Raw genomic sequence first — 20,757 nt, 5'->3', positions numbered from 1 at the left:
ATGAGAAGTTTAATGGTAAACATGAAAATGACGGAGCGATTGCATCATTTATAAAAGCAACAACACAAAAATACATGTAATCTGTTTATGAAAAGAAGTGCACCGTAGCTACCGTGTACGTGAAAACAGGTCGTCCTTTTGGGATATCAAATTATTTTTCAGTGCTTGATCTGATCTGACGTTAGAAAAAGGAGGTGATCGTAAACCCTGCTTCTTTAAAACACAAAGACAACAACAAACAAACAAAAACTGACAAATAATAATAAGAAGAATCATCACAGCCTTAAAGAATGACGTTTCAAACCACAATCTCCACATAAATTGCACTTCAAAATACTGGTCGGGTGAATAAATATGTGTAGTACCTTCTTATATCCATTTTGGTAATACAGTACATGTACACAGCAGTAGTATATCCGAGCTGCTATAACGGGTTAATAAGAAAAAACAGATTCAAACTTCTATTTTCATTCCAGCTGCTTTTGCATATAGTACAGAATTTGCATAATAGCACGTAAATAAATTAACACCGATGACATCAAACCAGAGGGTAAAAAAAGATATACAAAACGTACTGCATATCTACCGTAGTGTCTATATATACTATTCATATAATTACATAACAGCGTCATTCAGAAGCGGTGCTCAAGTGCTTTCTCTTTTTAACACCAGGCTTTTTGCACTGTCCCTTTTTAGACTCCGCCTCCTTTCAGAGTTGTGTCTCGGAGGAAGGAGTCTCTTTTTGGCCTTTGGGGGGTTTCTCGGGGTAAACGGGTCTCTCTGCAACATGTTTGTCCACATCCGGTTCTTCGGTCTCTGTCCCGGCTCTCGACGGTGTTTTGGGTCTCGCTGCTTGCCGACGTCTCTTTTAGAGTTTCCTGAGGCTGCAGGAGAGGACAAAGGGCATGAGTAGTGGCATTAATATAAAGAAAAGCAATAAAAATAACCAAATACTAAAGCAGTAAGTCACAAAGAACATTATTAGGTGCTAAACCTGCAACAAACTGTCCATTTCTGCCCCTTTAGGTGATTTGAGGTGATCTATTTCATAGCAAGAGAGTCTTTTTGTCTATGCTTATATTATATCTGTAGTACTCAGGTGTATTAAAGTGAATCCAACTTATTTCCTTATAATTTGGGGTCTTTTAAAAGCTCTAATGTTGTATCCCAAGGTAATATGTGACGTTAATTTGACATGACCTTAAACGGGTAGATGTTCACAGTTCAGAAATAAGAAATCCGCACGAGACGTCAATGTTAAATCTGCATTCTCTCTAACGTCCAGCAGGGGGCGACTCCTCCGGTGGCACAAAGAGGTCTGATTGAATGGAAGTCTATGATAAAAAAGACCCTACTTCTAACATTTGCCTGATGAATTTAAGGCTTGAGTCGCTAACTGCAAGTGTTCTTCAACGCAGCACAATGAGCATTTAGTAAATAATAGACAAAAAGGGAAGCGTTAACTAAGCAAGTGTGATTGTATCGAAGTCTATGAAAAAATGACCCTACCTCTCTCTTGATTAATTACCTCGGTAAACATTTTCCTGCTGAGTTTAAGCTCTCAATCACTAGCTTCAAGTCTTCTTTGGAACAGCACAATGTTCACTTTGTAAATTACAGTCCCGTTATTCACAGACAATAAAGCGGAGTGAGCAGAGCAAGTCTGATTGTGTGGAAGTCTATGAGAAAATAACCTACTTCTCACTTGATTTATTACCCCAGTAAACATATTTTAAATTCAGCACACTGTTCATGTTGTAAACTATAGTCCCCTCAAAAGTCAATCATCAAGCAGAGCAAGTTGTATAGAAGTCTATGAAAAAATGAGACTCCTTCTAAGCTGATGTATTACCTCAGTAAGTTTACGTTCAGAGTTTAAGCTCTCACTCTTTCGTTTCAAGTCTTCTTCAACACAGCTTGTCTTTCCGTATCGACGTCCGGATGCCTCGCCTCTTCCCCTGGACTGGACGGTTGTTGAAGGCCTCCTCGAGTGTCTCTGTGTACTCCCACTAACACCTCAGGGTCTCGGGGCGTTTCTTCCAGAGTCTCCTGGCGCTGCAGCAGAGGAAACCCCGCCTTCGGAGCTGCGTCGCCCAGCCTCCAGGACGTCAGCGGTCCCCCCGTTGTGGGTCTGCTCACCAGGCTGTAGAGGGGCAGCGTGGACCGGGGCTGGATCATGTGGATCCCCCCGATGGGGATCAGGGGGCTGGGGGTCCGGCTGGGCTGCTGGGAGTGCAGGGGGAGGTGACTCAGGAGGTTGTGGGCCCCCCGGGGTCGAGTGGGATGTGGGGGGATGTGGGTCAGACCAACCTCATCCAGAGACTGAAGGAAACAGGATGACAAAAACCTCAATGTTTCAGAAACAAGGCAGCATCCAAATCTGATGTAAACTAAGCAGGTTTTTAGTTTACATGTGTGTACTTTATAAACCTGCTACTGATTTTTACCACAGATGTGTATTTATTTGACTGTTTGTTAGCCTAATCAGTATATGTATATATATATAATAAATAAAGGACTTTTGAAATCTTATTCCTTATTTTCCAACTAAATAAAATAGTCAAAAATTTAAAAAACTGCCAGAAAAATACTTCTGAGTTCCTTCACTGTTGATTAAATCTACAAAACAGGTGAGAAGAAAGTTTTGCACGGAGAATTTATCCAAAATAACCTTTTCGTTTTGTCGATTTTTGACCCTTGAGTTCTAAAATCACTCCTGTTTTCATCCAGGTTCATTCAAATGTCTCAATGTAATTCAAATGCAACGCTCCTATCCGGTGTTAGCACGCTTTCCAACATAACAGGGATGTCTTTTGGCTATAAAATAATATGATTAGTCCTTTTCACAACAGCAAACATGTGCATTAAAATAATCTATATTTGAATCAATATAAACACATGCAGGTAAACATATACTGCATTCACATATATGTACCCACCAAATATTTAGGTGTATATAAATGCCTCCCCTCACCACACACACCCCGCTCACAGGTGTGTTTGCAGATGTGAAAACCCTCTCCTCTGAGACCTATATCAGTGTGGGAGGAAGTGGTGAGGTCACACCGAAACACAACCACGCGTCTGGAGTAGTTTCTTATTAGTACATCAGGGAGAGGTGAGATGTTCTGCCTGGGTGTTTGACATGTGGCTCCCATCTTTGGTTTTTAACACACGGCCTGCTCCTGGTTTTATCAGCGGCTGCCCAGGGACAACATGTTGCGTCTATTTGGGAGCTCTGCGTGTTATTTAAAGGAGCTGCAGGCCGGGTCCGAGCGATATATATAAAACCAGGAGAGATTTGCCTTTTCCTTCCTTTTGCAATAAATGTGCATTTTTTTAAAATAACCCTCGTAGGTACCGGCCTATCTATATTTGTTCTAGGTGTTGACTCCCCGAGCCACACAAGATTATCTTTGTGAGCCAAGAGCCGCTGGATTTAAAACTAAACTAACAGAGAGGGGAGCGAAACGACGGCGGTTTGAACAAAAGCCACGCTCTGACCGAGTGTTAATTATACACACGACTAAAACAGGTTCAGAGTTAGAGAAAAAACAATAATTAAAGCAATAAGAAGAAATCTGACGATATAATGCAGAAGGTGTTGAGTCACTCCATCTGGGGTTTGTACACAGAGGTGTAAAGTACATTTACTCAATTCTATGCTACTGTGTACTTTTACTCCACTACCTGTATTTAATACCTTTAGTTGCTAGGCAGATTAGGATGAATAATGGTAAATATAATCCCCCTTAAATCAGACTGTAGTTCACCTGCAGTAAATCCAGCAGCTACCCTGCAGTATACAAAGCCATTCAAACTAGCTGCACCTTTACCAGCTCTGAGAACACTTTAATGATCAATCATTATAAAACATATCAGAGATATTATTCTGAAATGGACCAATCAGACAATGACTACTTTTACTGTCGCTACTTTAAGTACATTTAGAGGAGAGTACTTTCTACTTTCACTGGAGGAACATTTAGAATACTTTAACTGTGACAGAGTATTCCTACACTCTGGTACTTCTACTTTACTCAAGTACAAGATCTGAGTACTTCTACCAACTCAAGTACAAGATCTGAGTACTTCTACTTTTACTCAAGTACAAGATCTGAGTACTTCTACTTTTACTCAAGTACAAGATCTGAGTACTTCTACTTTACTCAAGTACAAGACCTTAGTACTTCTACTTTACTCAAGTACAAGACCTGAGTACTTCTACTTTACTCAAGTACAAGACCTGAGTACTTCTACTTTACTCAAGTACAAGACCTGAGTACTTCTACTTTACTCAAGTACAAGACCTGAATACTTCTACTTTACTCAAGTACAAGACCTGAGTACTTCTACTTTACTCAAGTACAAGACCTGAGTACTTCTACTTTACTCAAGTACAAGACCTGAGTACTTCTACTTTACTCAAGTACAAGACCTGAGTACTTCTACTTTACTCAAGTACAAGACCTGAGTACTTCTACTTTACTCAAGTACAAGACCTGAGTACTTCTACTTTTTAAATGTCGTACTGTAGGTATATTGGATGTTCTATCGTTGGACGATCCTTAGATTTGAAGCCAAAAGTATATTTAAATATTGACGATCGATGAATGTTTGTAATTTGGGTTTAAATAATATCTAAATGGTTGTAGTTCGACGCTGCTTCTCAGAGTGTGTTACTTTAAAGATAAATCGACATCCTAATTTCTCTAAATGATGAACGGCCTTTCTCCTCGTTATTACCAAAGAGCAGTCGATGGCGGGGAAGCCCAGGGTTTTTTTTCCTCAACTCAACTCCTTATTTTTAAAGTGCCTCACCTGTCTCGCTGCAGACGGCCGGTCTCTCTGGGGGAGACGGGTGTGACACTGGACTGTTAGGGGAGAAAAAGTAGAGATGGAGACATGACAACTGGATGTAGAGGGGGGGAGGACGGGGGAGGAGGAGGGCTCTGAGGTGGAGACGTCTCCCTCTGTCGGGGCTGAGTTCTCGGAGAGTCTCCGGAGGACGTCGATGCCGAGGCGTCCAATCGTCTGCGGGCGAAGGCGGCCCTCATGGTGGAGGCCGAGCTCCTCCGGGGGGAGTCCTTCTGTTGGGTCTGCTGACCTCCTGGGTGAGGTTTATCTCCCTCAGAGGAGGCAGGGGGAGGGAGGGTGTTTTTGTTATCCTCATCAGAGGCAAGGGGACGTTCTTCACAGACTCCTAGGGCAGAAAAACAAGTCCAATTTAACACGTTTAGTTTTTCCCTCTCCATTTTTCCTACCCTACCACCTCTTATTGTGCACTAACAACTCAGTAGGAAGTTAACCAAGCTGATATCGGATAACTGCTCTGATTCTAGGGTTCTTTTACAGGGGATCCTTAAAAACAATAGTAGATCAATTCATTTGAAAACATGTACAAGTAAACACAAACTAACCTGAACACAACGGGTAAGTTTATGAACATGTTTAGCATCGAGGAGAGAAATGAAACCTGAAAGGAACAGCTGAATGTCTGAGGTAGTTAGCAAAGGAACAGCTGAATGTCCGAGGTAGTTAGCAAAGGAACAGCTGAATGTCTGAGGTAGTTAGCAAAGGAACAGCTGAATGTCTGAGGTAGTTAGCAAAGGAACAGCTGAATGTCTGAGGTAGTTAGCAGAGGAACAGCTGAATGTCTGAGGTAGTTAGCAGAGGAACAGCTGAATGTCTGAGGTAGTTAGCAAAGGAACAGCTGAATGTCTGAGGTAGTTAGCAAAGGAACAGCTGAATGTCTGAGGTAGTTAGCAAAGGAACAGCTGAATGTCTGAGGTAGTTAGCAAAGGAACAGCTGAATGTCTGAGGTAGTTAGCAGAGGAACAGCTGAATGTCTGAGGTAGTTAGCAAAGTAACAGCTGAATGTCTGAGGTAGTTAGCAGAGGAACAGCTGAATGTCTGAGGTAGTTAGCAGAGGAACAGCTGAATGTCTGAGGTAGTTAGCAAAGGAACAGCTGAATGTCTGAGGTAGTTAGCAGAGGAACAGCTGAATGTCTGAGGTAGTTAGCAGAGGAACAGCTGAATGGTTAAAATAACTGAATTAGGAACAGGTTAAAAAAGCTAAATGTAATGGATGAAGTGAAATGCGTAGTTCCTCGAGACTCCAGTATTTTTTTAATCGCTGCTACAGCAGTAAACCAGATTCCTTTCAGTAATGGGAGTAACAGAAAAGGTGTCAAAACAGCAACAGAAGTATAAAAAACCACCTCATAAAAAGCATACCTTTGCGTGTGCCATCCTGATAGCGACAGGTTTCTTCTCCATGAGCCTCAGATCTCAGGGGTTCGATGCTGCTTCCTGTGAAGTACAAGAAATCCTGATCTTATGATGGATGCACGGGACCCAGAAATCACAAGCTAGAAAACAATGACTCTTACCTTTGGCTTTGAGACAGTGGTGGCAGGTGTACGATGGGGACTCTGTGACGCCGTGGCTGCAAGGTTGGCAGGGTGGATCCACAGTCCTCACTTTGGCACTTCTTCCCTCCACTGGCACCATGCAGGGGGGGATGCTTCTCGTTTGATCTGCGGGAGTAAAGAGAGGTTTCCTGTCAGATGTCAATGATGCTCTCCTTTCAATCAATAGGAGAACAGGAGCTGCACCTGTAAGCAGCCTCTGTTTATCCAGTACGCTATCTACACACTGAGCTCACACACGTGTACACTGAAGGGGCTCCCACTTCAGCTGCAACAGAGGGGCTTTCATAAGCCAAAACCAGCACCCCCTCGCCCCCCCAATCACAGCTCACAGCAGTCCAAACAGCCTGTGATGTGGCCTTCAAGAGCCTTTTTGCTGCAGGAAGGCCAACACAAACAGTCCGGAGAGGGAGGGAAACCCTGGCCGAGACCAGCTGCTGCAAATAAGCGGATAAAAAACACCGAAAATAAAAACACATTCCTGCGACAAACATCGCTCTGATTATCATCGGCTGTTTCTGCTTCCATTTTGGGCGCAGGGCGGCTCTTACGGTCTCAATGAAGGAGAAACACTTCATTTAGGGGCGCTCAGTCCCTCTTAGTATCCAGTATGTAATGGGTTAAATGCCACGGGACACACAAAAAAAGGCAACTGTTGAAAAATCTGACTCCTGTCACACTTCTATACGACATCATTCCAAAGGATGGTGACGATTACAAGTGGAATGTCGAATTGGAGCGAGAATTCCGAAAACCAATACAATTTCTAATGAACTGAAGTGAATGGGGACCAAGTTCAGTAAGTATATATCAAATACAAGTTCTCCACTCATGCAGTATGACCTAAGTCTCATTTACAGGACAGGGGACTAATGGACTACATGTAGCCGGATAACGTAGCAGGGAAACAAAACAGTCAGATTACTGTCTACAGAAGCCTCACTTTATTCAGCTTTCTAACTTTTGTCTAATTTAGATTTTTTGTTTTAAAGATCTGAAATCTCGAAGTTATAACTTTTCAAAATTCAGATTTTTTTTCAGATTTCTGAAATTCTTAGCTTTTTTAATTCTCTTTTTTAAAATTCATTTCTTTTTCAAAATGCACATTTTCTCTAAGACTTTTATTTTACCTTATTTCTAATTATGACTTCTGTTGTCAGATTTTCTTAAAGAATTTGAACTTTTTTTTAAAATTCAGATTTTCTTGCAAAATTCTAACTTCCGTTTTTCATTTTCAATTTTTCTGATTTCTGGCTTCTAAAAATTCTCTTTTTTTTCATTTACAAATCCCCAACTTAAAAATCTCTTCAAATGTCTCACTTTTTTCTCTGAGTGGATCAGCTGTTCTCTCTCCTCTGTCAGCTGTTCTGCTCTAATACTTTAAGTGTGAATCTATACGCCTACTGCCTGAATCTGCTTTATGGGTTTCTCTTTCTTTGGTTCATTTGCTCTGTTTTTAATTCAGCAGGTGAACCTATATGTTCAAAAAATAGTGTGTGTGAGATTAACTGTGTGTCTGTCAGCTCAGAGTTTATTCCTGCTTCTGTAAACTGTAGTATGTGCTCATGTGTTTCATCGTTAGGCTGCTGCCTGGATATGCTTTAGCCCTCGCACTCCCCCTTTTCCCAACAACTCCCTCTCCGCCTCTGTTTGCTCTCTCCTCCTCAGTCTGTCTGAGCGAGGATGACTCACTCCTATAGGAAGGCAGCGAGGAGCGTCAACATGAGTCACAGCAGGGATTTGTTCACAGACTCCCGGAGCCAGAAGAGAGAGTCACAGATGGCAGCGCTCGGCGTCGCAGCGGTGTTTATCTGACGGACCGAGCCGGTCTGCTTTAACATGTATCTGAGAAGTCAAGAAAATAACATTACTGTGTCCAGATATTCACACCTGTCATGTTTGCATTCTGAATCTTTACTCATATTACCCCTGATACATTAATACATATCCTAAACTCTGATCCTGGGACACAATAGTCCATTATTTTCTATTTTAGGGTGCTGAGAACATGTTGGTTAATCAGTTTTAACACGGCATTGGTCCAGGGTTTTATCTGTCACAGCATTAAGCAGATGTAGGTTTGCTAGTGTACATTGGGTGTTTGTGAAAAGGTTCAAGCTAATCTGAGAAAGCTTTTTCTGAGACTCTGAGATCAACAAATTAAGGCTTTAAAACTAGCGGGGCTCTTAGGAAGCACAGACCTCCTCCAAGTCCAGATTCCCTGCTGTTCACAGAAAGTGAAAACCAATGTGGACGTTTATTGGGTTCTTCTTTGGCCCATGCTTTACCCTTCCAGCAATTTTTCATGAAAATCCGGCCGGTGGTTTTTCAGTAATCCTGCTGACAAACAAACCAAACCGGAAACATAACCTCATTGGTGGAGGTAATAAAAAGTGGGAGCCAGGAGTTTACTGCTCAGAACCTTCTACAGGAGCTCAATGAGTCCAATAAACCTGGTTTAGCTTGAGAGGCCTTAGTCAGGGCCAGAACATCCCCAAATACAACCCCATTTTACCTTATTTGTAACATTGAAATGCTGTTTGGGGGCATTCAAGCTATGACGAGACCACTTGCCCACCTTCTCATGGTGTCCACTTAAAGACAAGTCCAGGAACTGAAACGTCCCTCTCTCGATATCAACGACCACAAAAACGACTTACAAATATTCCTTTTTTCCATCAGGAAGTAGGGTTGAATGGCTGTCCCTCCCTGTGAATGGCTGCTATATTTGGTGTAAATGATTCTCTGCAGGCGAAGAGGTCGTTTCCTGGCTTCAGCCGCTCAACAGACGGCTCTATCGCTGCAGACAGCCAGCGCTCTGCCCCGTCCAACATGGTGGACAGACAACAGTTTCCACAACAAACCACAATACGTGACGCAACACTGGCCGAGGGATTCAATGCTGTAAATACAGACCATATGTCAACAGTAATCCTGAAGCGTCTCATGAGCTCACACTCACCCTCTGTCAGAGATCCAGGCGTCAGGAGGTTGTTGACTTCTGGAGCCTGACTGTACTTCCTCTTCCTCCTCCTCCTCGTTCTTCCCCTCTTCCTCCTCTTTTCTGTTTGACTGCTGCCTCGTTTCCTCTCGGTCTCTGCGGTACGACTGGCTGTTGTACACCTACACCCGAAAGAGACATGGGCAAATTCACCAACTCTGCTCCAGCATGCCCAGGGAGAAAGAAATTGGGAATTCTCATTGAGCGTTTATTTCAAAACAAACAAAAACTGAGTGCTGGGTAACGAAGCAAACATTTAACACCTTGTTGGGTTACCTGTTGGAAGAGGGAAGTTGCTGCTCAACTTCAGTTTGAGTTATGATGGAATAATTACAGTTTTTGTCAATGTACTGACAAGTACATTTACTCAAGTACAATTTTGAGGTACTTGTACTCTACTTTAGTATTTCAATGTTCTGCTCCTTTGTATTCTACCCAACGACAATTCAGAGGCACCTATTGTACTTTTACTCTACTTTATTCATTACTTCACCTTGAGTAACTTCACAGATATGGATTAGGATACAGAAATACAATCAACACTTAAATCAGACTTCAGTTACACCTTTACCAACCCTGATAATCCTTTGGATACATAAATACTAGATTTATAATCAAAACATATCATATATATTATACTGAAATGGACCAATCTGCACAAGGTCTGTACTTCTACTTTTACTCAAGTTAAAGATCTGAGTACTTCTACTTTACTCAAGAACAAGATCTGAGTACTTCTACTTTACTCAAGAACAAGATCTGAGTACTTCTACTTTACTCAAGAACAAGATCTGAGTACTTCTACTTTACTCAGCTACAGATCAGGGTACTTTTACCATTGATTATATTCACCTCGGTCGAGCATGGTCTTTTGTTGTCCTCTGGCTCCAGTGACTCCGTAGTCCGGACCGTCATGGGGGAGGAGGTGTAGATGGAGGGGCTGAGCCTCTGCTTGCACTGCAGCAGAGAGAGCGCCGTCTTGCTGGAGAGGCCAGGTGGGTTGGGGTCGTAGCCGCTCGTGGACCACGATGAATACACTGAGGGCTTCTGTTCATCCAGAGGGGAAGGGTTTGGTTTAATGTAGTTCAAATAGCACCAGCTATTACAGGTGCCGGACTGCAGACTGGGGGAGGATGTTCCCACATGTGTGACGGGAGAGTAAACACTGGAGGTCTGATTTGTGAGTTCCTGATTGCACGTGTCCACTGATGCTTTGTCAACCCTTCCCACCTCCTTCCCCTCTTCCTCTTCTTTGACCCGTTTCTGCTGCTGCTTGGACTCAGGCGGGAGCTCCATGCTATTTGAAGGCGAAAGCATGCGTTTGTTTCCCCCTGAGCCCGAGACCCTCAGGCCATCGTCAGGCCACAGCTGAACCTCCGTACTTGCATACCTGTGGTTTCTGTAATCAGCTGTAGGGATGCCTATATTGTGCGAATCAACAGCATCTGGGGGTCTTGGGGGGCTGCATTGGGAATAGGTGGTGTATATGGCACATGCAAGGGTGAGGGTGTCTGTTTGTAGACGCACTGCTACAGCGGGGGATGTGACCGGCCTTACTAATTCTAGACTGGAAGATATAAGAGGCACGGACGGAGCAACTCTAACCTCTGAATAATCCTCGTGTAGAAGGGGAATCTCTAGCTTCAGTCCTGTGGACATGGGGAGGTATCGAGCTCTGGCTGCACCTGACGGGCCATGTGTAAGGTATGGTTGTGGTGCTGGAGGTGTGGGCTGCTCTGGGTGGGTGTTCAAGACCTCCTCTTTCACAGGATCGACAGATGTGAGCTCTGTGCTGCCGGTTAACTGAATATTTTGACTTAGTTTCCACTGGGAGAAGACCTCTTTGCATTGTAATCTCACTGGGTTACGCAGGGCTGGATCGCCTGATGACGGGGAAGCGGGAGACCTGTATGCAGGCGCTGGACTTGCTTTAGAAGTTGTTGTAGAGCTGAGCCGTTCAGGACTACGGTTCTGTATTGTGCACCGCTCTTCCTCCTCCTCATCTGGATCTCTGATAGCAGTGTGTCTCATAAGGAGGCATTTCCTTCTTTCCCTCCAGCCCACTGCAGAGCGTTCAGGAGAGAGGCAACTGTAGTCAAAGGACTTACTGCGGTTCTCAGACATGAGGACACTTTGTTGGGGATCATGAGGCGCCTGCTCTGATGCTGAACGCCTCATCTCTCGGTGCTGATGCACTCCAGGCACCGTCAACATGTGAGGAGCTCTTGATCTCCTCAGGGGGGTTGATCCCATGATCTCCATGTCGGGTCTATTCGACTCTTCGAAGGAGGTGGATCGACTCGATGCGTAAGATGCACTACTGTCCTGACTCGGGCTGTGAGGCAGGGATATGGAGTCGAAGCTGGATTCCCCCGAGGATTGGGCAATCTCGGCTAGACGTAAGCGCTTCTTCTTTGGAGGAAGCTTTTCAATGGGCAGCTGGGCCAGAGAGGGGCTTCTCTGCGGCCACTGAAACTCCTCAGGTTTCTCTGAAGGTTTTGCTATGGATGTTGTCTCTGTGGAGGACGCTGTGCTCATGTTCGAATCCTCTGTGACCAGTATTTCTGGAACCAGCACGCTGTGTTGGCGGACCAGCTTTCGGGTGGCTAGTTTTGTCGACGGTTCGTTCTGAGGCACCAGTTGATATTCTTCATGAGGGTCTTGGATCTCATTGCACAGAGACTCCTGTTTTTCAAATGAACTTGTATGTTGGATAACTGAACAGGTTTGCAGTGCAGCTCTTCTTGGACTCTCATAAACGACACTGCTTTCATCTTTACACTTTCCTGACAGGAGCGCAGGAGAGGGTAATGACGGCGAAGAGGGATCATCGAATTCAAAACTCTCTTCTTTCCTTCTCTTTCGCATCGCTGAAGCTCCTGCTCTGACTGCATGGTTACTTAGCTGTGAGCACCCCGTTTGACTAATCACCACCTCGTTTCTGGGATGATGTGCTAGGCATAGGCTTTGCTTGTGTTTCTTATAACCTTCCCAGTCCTTGCAGCCGGTGCCGCAGGCCTCACACTCATACGGCTGCGGTTGGCATAGCTTGTGGTCAGGCACAGTAGTGATGCTGTCAGGGAAAAGGGAATGAGAAACCTCACGTTCCTCTTTTGTTAACTCGGCTCCAAGTGGGATTTCAATAGCTGGCTGCCGTCTTAGCATCCCATAACGCCGGGACGCCGGCTGTCGTTCATCAAAGGACTGACTTAGACGGAACTTACTAAGTCCGCCACTGGAGGCGTCAAATGAGCTAGCTGCAGATGGCATTGAGTTACTTCTCAACAGAGGGGCGGAGGACGTTTGGCCAGCTGGTTGCTCCACATTTAGGGTCGGATGATGAAATTTCTCACAAGGAACTCCCATGGTTATGGAGCCCCCTTTGTAGCCCAGGTCTACAACTTTAGGACTGTGAACAAGTGTCTCTTTCAGAGCTGAACCCTTTTGAGACTCTGAACTGTTCTTCCTGGAGAGTGAGAATCTCCTGGGTTTTACACTGTCAATTTTACTGGTGTCCACCACCGCCTCGTTGATAGTGATCAGTTTGGTGATATGGTCAATGACCTGCTTCTTGGGCACTGTGAATGGGATGCTTTTGTCCTCCTGACCAGAGGGCTGCTGATTATGGTGCCGAGACATCCTCTGTAGGTGTCCCAGGCGTCCATACTTGCCGAGGATGATCTCTGCATAGCTTTTGGCACTTGTGTTGGGCGGACTGTCTTGTGACTGCTCAGTACTTTCAGAGCGAGAGAAATATCCTGACTCTGTACTGCCTTTACTCCCTAAAACTAGAGATGAGCTCTTTTCATCGGATGAGTCTCGTTGACCATGCTTTCCTCTACTTAGCCGCAGAGCCAGTCTCTTCTTCACTGCGTAGGAGTCATCATTTCCTCCTGTGTAATCTTTGGCCCTGTCTGTTTCCTGACTCTTGATTGAAGCTACGCTGTCTCGTCTTTCTAAAAGGCTGGATGCTGATGATAATTGCCTGGTTTCATCTTCTGACTCAGTCACCTGTTCCTCTAAAGATCTCGGCTCCCCAAGTGTCAGACCTGCCTTCACCCTGTGGGTGTGCGATTTACGGTGTTTGTACAAGTTACTCTTGGTCTTAAAAGAGAAGCCACATGGGGCGCAGGGATAGGGTCTTTCTCCTGTGTGGGAGCGAATATGCTTCTGTAGGACACTTGGCTTTGCACATGCACGGCCACAGTATGTGCAGACATATTTGCCAGGTCTCTGAGGCTTGCGCTCTCGTTTTTGTTTTGGGGTGCCCTCCTGGCTGTCTGGTTTGGACTCGCTGGGGCCTCCTGCTGAGGAAGGTGACCCCGGTGATGGACTAGAAGCTGTGGTTGTTTTCGTGGCCTCGTGTTTCTGTTCTGGTGCCGTATCCGAGTCGACGCTCTGCCGCTGGTTCCTGAGACGTTTGCGTCCGGGATGCTGTCGCCTGGACTGTTTGGGTTGCGGTAGCGGGCCATGGGGCTTCGGGGAGCCGGTTTGCTGTTGTTGACGGGTCTGTGGGGGAGACTTAGGCTGCAGGGGAGACTTAGGCTGCGGGGGAGGAGACTCTGGTTGACAATGTTCTTGACCTCCGGACTGCTCCCCAGTCGTCAGGCGACTATGCAAGGCCTCCATAAAATGGACGGCCTCAGGTCGACACGTGGGCTGCGTCTGCCTGTGCCAGCTCACAGAGTTCAAGCCAAATCATGAACTGGATAATGGGTTTAAAGTGAGTGAACGCTATCAGTTTACATCCACTTCAGCTGACTTCATCACTTAGTTTGCTTTAAATGTATTGCATTAAAGATGCCATTAGTTGTGGAAAGGCGGCATCAAGGAATGCAGCCGTGATATATCGTGCGCTGTGGAGGAAGTCCTTTGCAGTGATGACCTAAAGCATCCCATCATGAAGCACTCAGCCTGTCTTTGCCGCCACACAGTTAACTCAGCTGAATGAATTCTCCTTGTCTTCTCAACAGGAGGATCTGTGAAAACAAACAACTCATTATATAAAATAGCGCATGCAATCTTGAGACACAGATAACCTTCTGACCCTCTGCTTTCCAAATATAGGTATTTATATGTCATGTATTACATAATCCCTGTATGTGTCATAGCGTTCAGCTTCCGATTTCTGGCGGCCGCTGAATTCTTTCAAATTAGAATAAGCTTATGTAATATTTCAGTGTAAAAATACATCAGCACGCAAGCAAATAAAAACCATTATTCTGCTAACATTCAAAGAGAGGGGCACTGTGTCCAACGACTGTGACAGGAACATTTCAATATCAGCGTAACGGGACGTTGTCATGGTCTTCAGTGATTTGTACTCAAGCATGCATTACTCATCCAAAAAAAACAGTGGAACAAAACGCTTCTCTGTCAGACGGCCTTACATATCAAACCCACTCCAATAAAATCAATGCTCCAAAACAGATTAAAAACAACAGATGAAGAGTTTGTCATTTTCACAAAGGAACACCTACTTTTATAGCTTTTGAGACTTTGTTTTTTGGGTCTCTATGAAATTGCTTAGCATGAAGTGTTCCTTGCTTAACAAACAACACAAGATTAACTCTGGGACTGAAGCATGCAACAGTGTCCCTGCATGCTCTAATTATTGCCGATAAGTTGCCTTTCCTAGCATCAGATCATGCTTCCTTCAAATGAACCATCATCAGACGGCGCTACAGTGCAGTCCTGCCACATTGGAGCACATGTGGATGGCTGCCTCACTTCTTCATAGCGTGTTAATCATTTTATCTATGATTTTTAAATGATTCCCTAAGTAACAGAGAGGGATTGCTTTTAGCTTTGAGTGCATTACACGAGGTGACTGAGTGTAGATTGAAGAGATCTCCCAATGCTTTTTTAGTGCCAGCAAAATGAAACGGTAAACAAGGCATCCCACGCACTGACCAGCTGGTTTCTACTCCCACGTTCTGGTGGAAGCTGCTGGATTATCTCCAAATTACTGATAGCAGGTTGATAACCATCTTTGCTTTTACTTGTGGGGGGAGAATACATTGTAGTATTGGCCGAATATTAACCAAAAAACAATCTGTACTTTGTAAAAAAGGCCATTCAGAGGTAATAAAACTCTCACAGTGAGACTAAATGAAGGTCCAACAGGAAGTGTAAGTGGACTAAGAGCTTTTGGAGGAGAGGCAGGGACTCAGTCATCCCACAGATAAATGTTGCCTCAGAGTTCAGACTGTGGACTGTGGGATATTCAGAGCCCCCGCACTTGCAAAACTAACACCTAAATTACATTTTGAAAAATCCTGCAATGCATCTCATTTACACAAGCGTGTCACACATCCAGAGTTAATTAAAGGCTGCTCATTTGCACCTCTCATCGTGCAGAGGAACCAGACGGAAACTCTCCACACGATTCCTCTGTGATTCTTCCAGGTGAACTTTTCCAAGGCGCTCTTTCTATCCTCTACGTTTACATTGTTCTATTTACGGGTTTCCATAATGCCATAGTGTCAAACGCATTCTCTCTAATGGCCTGCAGGGGGCGACTGCTTGCTAACTTTTTGTAGAAGTCTATGAGAAAATGAACGTACTCCTCCGATGCGTTATTACCTGTAAAACCAGTAAACATTTTCCCAATTGTCTCAATGAGTGTTACATGGTGATGTCACTATGTTCCTGAAGTAAAGAAAGGAGTCCAAAGGAGACGTTTTGGGAGAAACTGGGATTTTAGCCTTTGCAGACCATTTACATGCACCAAAACCTATAGAGAGGGAACACCACCAAAAAGCAGAATAAGGCCTCTTTAAGTTGACGTCCCAAACGTCTAACAGGCTGCTACCGTCCATAATGGCACAACATGAAAGCAGTTTCCTGATGCAGTCGCAGAGTGGGCCTCAGCTGAAACCTGCGGAGTGAGCAGGTACTGAAACCTCGAGTCGAGTAAAGAGAAAGAACAACTCTCTAATAGAAACGCTTCTTCCATTCACACACCGCCACGCAGAAACAGAGTCTTGTATAAATGGCTTTTTAAAAATCTTGTCAATTTCCTCCTCTCACACTAATGGGCACCCAGTGGTGGTTCCTATGGTAACGGCCCTAAACCATGTGGTAGCAGATGGAAGGAGAGCTGGAGGGCTAAATTTATCTCCCAGCATCCTCACCCACTACAGAGGGAGGCAGGAAGGCAGGCGAAGGTGCCTCCTTACTCGAAGCTACAGCTTTTTGTGGATAAGAAATCAATACTTTGGGAGTCTTAAATCCGATACTCCTTCACCAGAGGAAACCAAAAGGGAAGTGCAAACACGGAGGACAACAAAGAACACTGGAACATTTCTATTTTTAATGCAGGAGGAAGCTATTTCATTTCTAAACAAATCCAGCATTTACATACATACACCTGATATACACCTGAACATCAGCAGGAGAGGACTCTTTAAAGTAGAGACTCTACATACTGATACACACCTGAACATCAGCAGGAGAGGACTCTTTAAAGTAGAGACACTACATACTGATATACACCTGAACATCAGCAGGAGAGGACTCTTTAAAGTAGAGACACTACATACTGATACACACCTGAACATCAGCAGGAGAGGACTCTTTAAAGTAGAGACACTACATACTGATATACACCTGAACATCAGCAGGAGAGGACTCTTTAAAGTAGAGACTCTACATACTGATATACACCTGAACATCAGCAGGAGAGGACTCTTTAAAGTAGAGAAGCTACATACTGATATACACCTGAACATCAGCAGGAGAGGACTCTTTAAAGTAGAGACACTACATACTGATATACACCTGAACATCAGCAGGAGAGGACTCTTTAAAGTAGAGACTGCTACATACTGATATACACCTGAACATCAGCAGGAGAGGACTCTTTAAAGTAGAGACGCTACATACTGATATACACCTGAACATCAGCAGGAGAGGACTCTTTAAAGTAGAGACACTACATACTGATATACACCTGAACATCAGCAGGAGAGGACTCTTTAAAGTAGAGACTCTACATACTGATATACACCTGAACATCAGCAGGAGAGGACTCTTTAAAGTAGAGACACTACATACTGATATACACCTGAACATCAGCAGGAGAGGACTCTTTAAAGTAGAGACTCTACATACTGATATACACCTGAACATCAGCAGGAGAGGACTCTTTAAAGTAGAGACTCTACATACTGATATACACCTGAACATCAGCAGGAGAGGACTCTTTAAAGTAGAGACACTACATACTGATATACACCTGAACATCAGCAGGAGAGGACTCTTTAAAGTAGAGACTGCATATGTAAATATAAGCCTCTTAACAAGTGATTTCTAAACATATCTCCAAGCTACAACAATCACATTCATACCTAAGGATGTTGACGCAAAAAGAGCAGGAGTTTCATGAATCATTTCCTGATGATCTGAACTTGTTTCTCCACCTCGTCTGAACCGAGCAACAAATGCCCTCCTCTGCTGTTTTGTTTCCAGCACAATAAACGTCATAAATGCAGCAGCTTCGTCTGCAGCCTGATCGCGGCGCTCTCCGGGGACAGAGGAGAGCCCTCGGGGTGTGTGTGTGTGTGTGTGTGTGTGTGTATGCTCCACAACAAGCCAAGCATAGGACATTGGATGCACAGCATAGTGAGCTCATTCACTACCAATCTGAGCTTTAATACAGACTCGCCCACAGACAACTCACTATATGCACCTTACACACACACACACACACACACACACACACACACACACACACACACACACACACACACACACACACACACACACACACACACACACACACACACACACACACACACACACACACACACACACACACACACACACACACACACACACACACACACACACACACACACACACACACACACACACACACACACACACACACACACACACACACGATGCATTTCTCCACCATTCACAGGCTTCATGATTGCAGCAGCAACAACAAAGACTGGAGAAAATCCCCTGAAATCACGTCACTCTCTCACACACACACACACACACACACACACACACACACACACACACGTCACTCTCACACACACTCCGTAATGTGTGCAGATGACAGGAGGAGGATGGTTGTTTGTTACCTGGTAGCAGGTGGTGGTGTTCTGTCCTCCGATTGTGAATGACTGGCTTCGGGAAGGAGAGAGAAAAGGATGAATGAGAGTGACGAGGGGTAATGGAGTCTCTACGTGCACTGGGCTGATAACCAGGTATCTGAGGATATTATACGTATGAATGGACGGAGGAGGAGGGGACTCTCTCTCCCTGTTTATCTCCACCTTTTTTACTATCTCTCTTTCAGGTCAGAGTGAAGTAGCAGCTCCTTGTTTGGGGGGTGACGTCAGCGCTGTGTTTCTTTTGGCAGCGGTGTGGGGCTGCACAGCTGGCAGAGCAGGGAGAGGTGGAGGGGCAGGGCTTCTCCTTTTTTTATTTGACCGGGAAAAGAGGGCGGAGGGGAGAGGAGTTACTCCATATTTTTTTAAAACACAAACCCCTTTCAGGTCTCACTTTCAAGCAGAGGTGGAGAGCTAGTGCTGGTGCATTGGAAGTGGTGCAATGGATCGAAGTACAGTTACTCAACAAGTGTACTTAAGTACTATTTCTATTTGTTCTATTTTCCTAACTAATTCAACATTATTACAGACAAGGTGCATGCAACTAAATTGTGGGAAAGCTTAAAAATAAATGTATGCTCCTTCAAATAATACAGCAGAGTAACTACAAGCATTACAAAAGCTGTAAATGAAATGTTTAGATCAAATAGAAATATCATTTATAAGAATCTCCACATATTTACACCAGCACTGACTAAAGAACATAAAGAAACACAAATATCTTTAAAGGAGATACAGTTTCATTTTGAGCCGCCAATACTGTGATTTTTAAATGTATCTGAAAGCTTTAATGAACCACCTTCACCAGCTGTGATGAACTCATTAATGCATCGATAATCCCGTCATTGAATATTTCTGAAACGGGACATTATTGATAACAAGTCATTTTAGTTTTGGTTTATTTTCAGGCCAAGTTAGAAAAGTCAGAGGGATTTACTCCGTGTTTAAGCTCTGGAAAATGTCCACACAGTTCATGTTCCTGCCAGAGCTTTGACATCACTGCCTGCTCCTTTAAAGCCATGAGTCCCCCCCCCCCCCACACACACACACCCCCCCCCCACACACACACACACACCCTCCTTCACACTGCTACATCCCCGTGCTGACTCTCTCTCTGCAGACATGCTGAGGGAATACCGGGCGGTGGGATGAGGTTCATCTGAGAAAAGGGGGAAGGCTGAAGGGGGGGGAGTGGAGGACAGCCCAGAGTCTCCGTCCGGCCACACAGAGGCCTTGTGTTTAAAGAGTGCTGAATTTAAGGAATTGGTACATGGAGGTCAAATTTGATGCTGCCCTCTGGATTAAAGCTGCTGATAGAGCATTTGTATTCTTTGAGGCCAAAACCTGACCCCTAAAGACCTTCCTTAAAATCTGCTTATGTTTTTTAAATCTACTGCACTAGTTTTTACAGAGACGATCAGCTCAAAGACAAGAGACCTGAATTAAAGGGGTCCTATTGTCCTCATGTTCAGATGTGTATCAGTATGTAGCGTCTCTACTTTAAAGAGTCCTCTCCTGCTGATGTTCAGGTGTATATCAGTATGTAGCGTCTCTACTTTAAAGAGTCTTCTCCTGCTGATGTTCAGGTGTATATCAGTATGTACCGTCTCTACTTTAAAGAGTCCTCTCCTGCTGATGTTCAGGTGTATATCAGTATGTAGTGTCTCTACTTTAAAGAGTCCTCTCCTGCTGATGTTCAGGTGTATATCAGTATGTAGTGTCTCTACTTTAAAGAGTCCTCTCCTGCTGATGTTCAGGTGTATATCAGTATGTACCGTCTCTACTTTAAAGAGTCCTCTCCTGCTGATGTTCAGGTGTATATCAGTATGTAGTGTCTCTACTTTAAAGAGTCCTCTCCTGCTGATGTTCAGGTGTATATCAGTATGTAGTGTCTCTACTTTAAAGAGTCCTCTCCTGCTGATGTTCAGGTGTATATCAGTATGTAGAGTCTCTACTTTAAAGAGTCCTCTCCTGCTGATGTTCAGGTGTATATCAGTATGTAGTGTCTCTACTTTAAAGAGTCCTCTCCTGCTGATGTTCAGGTGTATATCAGTATGTAGAGTCTCTACTTTAAAGAGTCCTCACCTGCTGATGTTCAGGTGTATATCAGTATGTAGTGTCTCTACTTTAAAGAGTCCTCACCTGCTGATGTTCAGGTGTATATCAGTATGTAGCGTCTCTACTTTAAAGAGTCCTC

The 20,757-nt window shown here is 44.3% G+C and overlaps 1 protein-coding gene across 1 annotated transcript; it reads right to left on the bottom strand.

Moving 5' to 3' along the window:
* Positions 1–21: 21 nt before the first annotated feature.
* Positions 22–18,628, bottom strand: hivep3a (HIVEP zinc finger 3a). The gene is made up of 9 exons (XM_063898693.1): positions 18,531–18,628; positions 10,285–14,411; positions 9,394–9,554; positions 6,393–6,539; positions 6,238–6,311; positions 4,893–5,203; positions 4,822–4,848; positions 1,900–2,433; positions 22–868 (listed from the first exon to the last, which is right to left on the bottom strand). The coding sequence occupies exons 2-9, from the start codon at positions 14,059–14,061 to the stop codon at positions 710–712; spliced, it is 5,190 nt and encodes a 1,729-aa protein (XP_063754763.1). The 5' UTR covers positions 14,062–14,411; positions 18,531–18,628; the 3' UTR covers positions 22–709.
* Between the last annotated feature and the right edge of the window lie 2,129 nt (positions 18,629–20,757).

Source organism: Eleginops maclovinus, chromosome 13, assembly GCF_036324505.1.
Source record: "Eleginops maclovinus isolate JMC-PN-2008 ecotype Puerto Natales chromosome 13, JC_Emac_rtc_rv5, whole genome shotgun sequence".
Lineage (NCBI taxonomy): Eukaryota > Metazoa > Chordata > Actinopteri > Perciformes > Eleginopidae > Eleginops > Eleginops maclovinus.
Note: the sequence above shows the minus strand (reverse complement) of the source record. Positions and strands in the feature narration are given on the sequence as shown.